This window comes from Aphelocoma coerulescens, chromosome 29 (genome assembly GCF_041296385.1).
Source record: "Aphelocoma coerulescens isolate FSJ_1873_10779 chromosome 29, UR_Acoe_1.0, whole genome shotgun sequence".
Lineage (NCBI taxonomy): Eukaryota > Metazoa > Chordata > Aves > Passeriformes > Corvidae > Aphelocoma > Aphelocoma coerulescens.
The window spans coordinates 1058655-1066205 of NC_091042.1; the positions used below are offsets into that span (position 1 = coordinate 1058655).

A 7551-nucleotide genomic window follows, 5' to 3' on the forward strand; every position below is an offset into this window, starting at 1 on the left:
TTATTTCCTCAGTAGTTACTATTTGCTGGGCTGGTTTGCATTTTGAGGAGCATTTATTGCTGCAGGGCAAACCAAACCCTTAAGTGCTTAAATTAACGTCCTGATCCTATCAAGGCCAGCTTCCCAAAATATATATAAGGGGAAGCATCCCCGCGTCGCTTCAGTGGGATCCCTGCTCTTCTCCTGCACCAGAGCAGCCCCATAACTTTGCTATTCCACCTTCAAATAAGCCACGATGAGCAGGCAGGCACCGACAGTGAGATCCGTCCTGGGACGAAGAGGCTTCAGTTCAGCCTCGGAGATTTGTGGTCGCAGCTACGCCGCGTCCGTCAGCCAACCCGTGCGGTGCGGCGCCGGTGCCTACAGCAGCAGGAGCGTTTGCAACCTGGGCGGGAGCAGGAGAATCTCCTACGTCAACGGGGGCTGTGGCACCGGCTGCTTTGGGGAGATGGCGCTCGGAGGCATGGGCTACGGGAATGCTGGAGGAGGAAGGATTGGCCTCTGCGGCCCCCGGGGATACAGCATCGTGCGAGGGTACCCCGAGCGCAAGGCCGACGGCATCCAAGGGATCTGCATCGACGAGCGGCTGCTGAAGCCTCTCTGCGTTGGGGTGGACCCGCTGGAACATGAGATACGCTGCCAGGAGAAGGAGCAGATCAAGACCCTCAACACGCAGTTCGCCTGTTTCATCGACAAGGTGAGTCCAGACCTGCTCCAGAACTGCTCTTCCTTGAGGAAAACAAAACCTGACCAACCCCTTCCCAAACCCATCTCATGCCATGAGCCCATCAGCCAAAGCCCGAGTCCAGCTCTGCCATGAATCTCTGAGCTGGGTCCATGCAGGGGTCCAGCTTCCCACAGAGAATTTTAAGATAATTCTAAGAATTTTTAACAACTAATAATCATTTTAAGAGCATGTTAGTCCAGACTGAGATCTTTTTAATGGGGCTTATTCCAACCATGTCCCTGTCCTGGCATTCCACGGCCTTTGAATCATGGCCATGGTTGCACTGGACTTTCTTGCAGGTGTCTCCTCTTGGACAGTCTCAGTTCAAATTGGATTTCTCGCTGCAGCTCAGGTGGAAGTTACAGCCCTGACAGGTTCCTCTTTCTGTCCTGTGTTAAATAATTCCAGTAATTCCCTCCTCTCTTTGACTAAATATAGCGACAGTTCCAGAAACATTCCTGAAGGCAAAGGAGGTTAATCTTGATCCAGACAAGATCAGGTTAGAGATCAAATCTGATCTGTGACCCAAGGATCCCTTTGTAGAACAAACAGAGACGAAGCAGTTTCACTATCTGGGGACTCGGTTTTATCCTAAAATACATCAGAGGCACCATCTGGAGAAGTTTTGTTCCTAATAATCGTTAAGAAAGGCAGATTTAGATACCGGGCTCCTGGATTTCTAAATAATGTAGACATGATGTATAAATTTCTAAACCATTTAGATGTGCAAATTCTAGATTTTGAAATAATTCAGATGTGTGACATAAAGATTTCTAAATAAGGGCAGACATCTTCCAGATCACGGTGCTGTATCAGCTCTCACTTCCTGAAAATCCTATTCCTGCACCTGTGGTTAAGAGCAGAGAGTTAAACAGGTGTTGAGTCCCTGCCTTCACCTCTTGAAGAATTGTTATTTTTTGCCTTCAGGTCCGATTCCTGGAACAGCAGAACAAAGTGCTGGAGACCAAGTGGGGCCTTCTGCAGCAGTATGTGCTGCCAAAAAAAGGGAAAAACCTGGAACTGTACTTCGAGAATTACATCTGCGACCTGCGGAAGCGCCTGGACTGTTTGCTGTGCGAAAAGCAGAAACTGGGCAGTGAAGAATGTGCCACGAGCCAGCTGGTGGAGGAGTTCAAGTGCAAGTAAGGACCTTCTAGGCTCCTCTAGCTGGTGGCATTTTGCTTTTCTGGTTCATCTTGGGTAACTTCTCCCAGACTTGTGGCATGTCCCCTCTGGGAATGCCACATTCTTCTGTCTCACTGGTGAGCACTTTGCATTGGTAATGTTGTTGTTGCTCATGAGGAAGCTTCTGATCTTGGGATGGTTTAATGTTGGTCTCCAGACACTGATCTGGCAGTGCCTGGTGGCAGTCCCTGTGCAAGAGAGAGTTGTCACTTGTACCTGGTGATTATTGTCATTTATACTGGAGGTTTTTGTCATTTACACCTGATGGTTGATGTCTGAGGGTCTGAGCATTTTTCTTTCCTCAGCCCTTTTCTCCTCCTTTTCCAACAGGTATGAGGAGGAAATCAACAGGCGCACAACTGTGGAGAATGAGTTTGTGGCACTCAAAAAGGTGAGAAGCTGAAACTACATGAGTGGCTATACCTGTGGTAGGTTTATTTGGGGCAAAACTCGGCTGAAATAGTGAATTATTAACAAAAACCCACAAAAACACAAAACCACAAAAGTGTTATGATGAGCTGAAGGGAGACTTAGAAAGAGGCACATGGCTGGGAAAAGAGGCAAATAATGTCTCCTCAAAGTTGACATCATCAGCATTACAGCACCAGTTTTGTTGCCTCAAAAAATATTCCTGAAGTGTGGGAGGGGGACAGACCAGGACAGGTCACACTGGAACACCGGGTTATTTCTGGCTGTCTCTCCATATCCTTTATTCTTGGACATCAGAAAAGCAGAAATCATTTGAAGAATATTAAAAAATTGTGTTTAAATACTCATTAGTGAATTGTGGGTTTGTAGCTGCATCCTAAGTGATAAATCAACTAATTCCTGTAAGTCGTGTTGGAATGGTTTCGTTTCCCTTCAGGAGGCACCGAGTATCCTGACTCACCCTCTCACACCTTTCTGCTCTTGAAATCTTGTTGAGACACATTTCTGTCTTGCTGGTGTTGCCTTTGTGTATTTCTCCAACATTTACAGCCAGGTTTGGGCTGGAATGTGTGTGTCTCCCCTCTTGTAGGATGCCGACTGCATCTTCTTGAACAAGGAAGAGCTGGAGGTGAAGGTGGATCTGTTGAGGAGGCAGCTGGAGCTGCTGAAATGTGTCTTTGAGGAGGTGAGTTCCTCCGGTCCATCCCGGTACTTTGGTGGTCCTGTCTCTTCCTTCAAGTGCTCCAAATTTCTCCTGCTTGAAACCCCACTGGGATGTGTCTCATACCAAGCCCTGAATAATTAAAAGCGTGAAAGTACAAGGTTGATGTAAAATTAACATGATGATGCTGGAGATAGGGTGGCTCCCCCTTCCTTCATGCAGCTCCAGGTAGGAATTGGCGGTGTCCTAACTCTACCCTGGAGAAAAGATGCATCCGTCTCGTTCCTCCGGATTGCAGCTGCCTGATTAGAGCTGAAGCAACTCCCAGCTCAGTCCTGTCATTAAATCACTCAGGCAGTTGGAGATGAGAGGATACCAAGGGTTAAGTCACTCCAGTTCCTTGCCCTTGATGTGGACAGACTTGCTGCAGGTCAGCACGTAGGTCAGCAGTCACAGGTGGCAACTCATCCTGCAGCAGGATTTTCTGCTGAGCCATCCTGAGGGACATTTCTTGACTTGTTCTATCCCTCAGCCGCTCTGTGTCGCAGCCCTTCCCTCCCTGCAGAGCCTGAGAGGTGAAAAGAGCTGACTAAGCCCTTCCTATCCCACAGGAACGGGCCCAGGTTGATCGCCAGCTCTGCGACACCTCGGTCATCGTCAAGATGGACAACAACCGAGACCTGGACATGGAGAGCATCATCAAGAACGTCGAGTGCTGGTACCAGGAGATCGCCCAGAAGAGCAAAGAAGAAGTTGATGCTTTCTACCAGACCAGGGTGAGTAAGAGGCCACGAGGGTCTGTGCCTGGCAATGTCACAGGCCCAAAGTGACGACTGTCCTGTCTCTTGGTTCCAGTTTCAGGAGCTGCAGGATAAGAGAGGGAAATACTGCGATGACCTGCAGAGCAACAAGTGTGAGATTTCAGAGCTGACCCGGATGATTCAGAAGCTGCAGTGTGAGCTGGAGAGCGTCAAGAAGCAGGTAGGAGATGCTTCCAGAGACAGCTCAGACACAGGGCAAGGTGATGCATTGATCTTTAGGAGACTTGAGATCTGCTCTGGGCCTAGTTGGAAAGTAAAAAGTGGGTGGAGAGGGATGTGATGCTGGTGGGTTTTCCCTGTTTGCGATTGGGAGAGGAGGTTTATCCAAAGCCAGAGTGTCCAAGAACTAGGATAAGAAGCCTGGCAGATGCCTGCACTATTGTCCTCCCCCGACAGGTCTCCTGCCTGCAAACCTCCATTTGTGACGTTGAGCAGCGCGGTGATTGTGCCCTCAAAGATGCCCGGGAGAAGCACGTTGAGCTGCAGAATGCTTTGCAGAAGGCCAAGGACGAGCTGGCCTGCATGCTGCGGGACTATCAGGAGCTGCTCAACGTCAAGCTGGCCCTGGACATCGAGATTGCCACCTACAAGACTCTGCTGGAGGGTGAAGAGAGCAGGTGGGTGATACTTTTCCCTCCTGTGTATCTGAGGCTGTGGCAGTTCCTGCTCCCAAGTGAATTCTACAGCTCCAGGATCTCCCCAGGCTCAGAGAAACTGGACCTGGAGAGATGCCTGGAGGCCACGGAGGCCACATGGGTGCCAGCAAAAACAGTTCTTCTCCTAGGGATAGTGAGGAATGTTCCAACGATGGACTAAGTGGGCTGGATTGTGGCTGGAAGTTGTGAGTAACATGCGTTTCTCTTTTCTCCCTACAGGATATGTGTGGGGAACCCCGTGAGCGTGTGTAAGTAACTGCACTTTTTCAGCCATGAAGATTTCTTGTTTTAGGAAAGATACCCTTGAGAGCAGCGTTATCTGTCTGCCCCAGGGCCCTCTGCCTCCCTTTTCCACTTCTGGAAAGTTTAGCTCCAGAAATCTCAAATACCTCTGAATTTTTAAAAAATCAGCTTTTTGAGTGAGGGGAGGTCAAATTCAAGACCCTTTTCTGCTCTTGGAGGCAACAAAGAGATGTCCTGGTGACCATGGGATACGTATTGAACCTGGGAGGGAACATGGGAAGGGGGAGAATCCATGAGTGGATGTGCTGGGACACGGGGGAGGAGTTGGAAGGCGCAGGGGCTCAGAGACGTTGGACAAATCTGGAGGAGATCAGGTTTGGTTGGTTCTGTCACTCAAAACCAGCCTGCCGTGTGCAAGTCTCCCAGTTTTCCTCCCTAACTGCTGATTGTTGGGCTCTGTTGCAGCTGTGGTCAGCAGCGGCTACAACATCCCCGAAGACTGCGGGATGCTGGCAGCCAACGGGGCCGCGTGTGGCTACGGCTCCCTGGGCAGGCGGGCCGGGAGACACAGCTCCCAGAGCGGCGGCTTCAGCTCCCGGAGCGCCGGCATCCACCCCAAGAGAGTCCTCAGCTCCGTGGCCAAGCAGTGCATCCCAGAGGTGTTCTGCCAGGCTGGAGGGGTCAGCTGCAAGGCCGGGGGGTTCAGCTCCCGCAGCGGGGGGTACCCGGCCCGCCCCGTGGTCAGCGCCGGCAGCGGAGCCCTGAGCGCCAGGATGGGGCCGTGCCAGGCCGGGGGGGTGCTCAGCTTCGGGAACCAGGGCTGCGTCATCCGGCAGCTGGGGGGGCCCCCCGTCGTTGTGTCCAGCAGCCCTGAGGTCGTGGGGTGCAACAATGGCGTGGTGGGGAATTTCGGGGTTGTCAGAGACCCCTGCGTGGTCCCGTAGGGCGGCAGAGCCCCCGGACAAGGGCGCTCGGGCGCGCCAGCCCCGCGCCGAGAGGATGCAGGGGGATGCCTGCCCCTCAGTAGCAACGCTTGTCACCAAACCCATTCCCACATTTATGAACCCCAGATTTATCCCCCCGAGTTTTGTTTTCAGAGTCCCCAAGCCTAAAGACTCCTCTACAAACTTCTCCTGCAGGCGCTCAGCACAGTGTGATTTCTGAGTTAATTTAGGTTTTCACAGCTTTAAGGGTTTTTTTGTTGCGCTGCTTCCCCCGTCTTTTCCCATAACGAGTGGATTAATTAACACTATTCCCCCCTCCAAGACGCCTCTTTTTTCTTCCAGCTCCTCCCAAAGCATTTCAGAAAAGAGAGAGAGGATTTAACTGTTTAACTTTCCCAGGAGACACTGCAAAGAGCAGACTCCCTTTATTTTTATCCTATCTATTTTTGGTCCAAGAAAACCCCGAGCTGAAAATTTATGCTTAAATCTGAAACAAAGCAATTTTCAAAGCACCTGCTGGTTACTCTGTAGCCATCAGGGTTTTTCTGTGTGAGGAATTTGCTTATGGATGAACACGTAGTACTTTGGTTTGCTTCTGCATGTTGGGGTGGCTGGTTCAAGGCCTGCTGATTTTTAGAAGAGATCACCCCCTTTCCTTTTTCATTCCCCCAAAATGCCAAGGGAAATTACTGGTGCATAAATTGTCCACATTGACACCTTGTACAGCGTGAACAGAGCTGTTCCTGTTGACTGCTCAAACTTCCCAGCTTCTCACTGTGTCCTCAATAAATTGCTTTGAAAGGACATATTTTGTCTCTCAGTTTTTCCATAGACGATATTTAAAGGTGAAAATAGGTGAAAAAATACTCTGGGGAGAAGTAAAGAGACCTTTGGATTCTCTGTAGGCAGTTTGGGACATGGTGGGGCTCAGGTGCCACTGGGGTTTGCTCTGGTTTATTTATCTCCTCAGAGCATATCACATAAGACATTTTAGAGACCAATTAACAATGGATGTCAAGGATTTCCAGAAACCTCCAAAATAATCCTGAGCACCACATGGTGGTGTTTTCCAGCCTGTTGCAACCTCTTAACAGCATATTGGTTTGATCCTTCCATGTCAGACCAGTTGAATGAGGATGAATTCGACACTGCCCTTCTGGGCTCACAGGTCTGGTGATCAGGGCTGTGGGACCAGAGTCATGTTTCGGACGTAACAACTTTGCTTTAGTGGCTTTGGGAATGACAAAGTGTTATTTGAACTGTATGACTTAAAAGGCAATGAGATCTCTTGGCCATAATGGGGTGGGATTGACTTTGCCCTGGCTTTGGAGTCTCCCATGTTGAGCTCAGCAGGGTTGTGGAGGGTTTATTTCATGGGAAAAAAATGACATTTCCATGGGGTGATTCATCTGGCCAAACACAGGTGTCTAATTTAGCAAGAAATGCATCGAGCTTGAGGCTGTTGACACCAATGGAATCTGTCCCAGCTCTGGAGGCAGCCCCGGGCAGGGGGATTAACCCAACACGGACGTCCCATGCCAGGCGTCTGCAAGTTCTCAGGAATCCTCCCTGCCTCTCCCCGCCAGACCTGCAGACGTTATTATCACAGGGAATTTCTTCCTGTCTCCAGCCCAGGAAGAATTACAGGTCATGCAGCCCCAGTAATCTCCCCACTCTCACAGGGCAAAATTCTAATTACAACCTGAAAAAAAGGGACAATTAAAGGGTGACACGGGGAAGAAGATCAGCACCTTTGGGGAAGGGCAGGGGATGTCATTTCCATGCTGATAGTGGAAAACGCTTCATCCAGCTCTGACCAGCTGCGTGTCAGACCCTGGTGGGGTGAGGTGGATGCTTGTCCTCCACCTGTGCCCTCTCTCCAACG

General features: G+C 50.3%; 1 protein-coding gene across 1 annotated transcript; it reads left to right on the forward strand.

The window, feature by feature from the left end:
• Positions 1 to 235: 235 nt before the first annotated feature.
• On the forward strand, positions 236 to 5666 carry LOC138099925 (keratin, type II cytoskeletal 4-like). The gene is made up of 9 exons (XM_068997534.1): positions 236 to 697; positions 1655 to 1869; positions 2243 to 2303; positions 2931 to 3026; positions 3614 to 3778; positions 3858 to 3983; positions 4220 to 4440; positions 4699 to 4727; positions 5188 to 5666. Exons 1-9 carry the CDS (start codon positions 236 to 238, stop codon positions 5664 to 5666), a joined length of 1854 nt encoding a protein of 617 aa, XP_068853635.1.
• The last annotated feature ends 1885 nt before the right edge of the window (positions 5667 to 7551 follow it).

Coding starts and splice junctions, on each gene's coding strand:
- LOC138099925 (XM_068997534.1), top strand. CDS start 236: ATGAGCAGGCAGGCACCGACAGTGAGATCCGTCCTGGGACGAAGAGGC. Junction 698..1,654: donor TCGCCTGTTTCATCGACAAG/GTGAGTCCAGAC, acceptor TTTTGCCTTCAG/GTCCGATTCCTGGAACAGCA. Junction 4,728..5,187: donor GGGGAACCCCGTGAGCGTGT/GTAAGTAACTGC, acceptor GCTCTGTTGCAG/CTGTGGTCAGCAGCGGCTAC.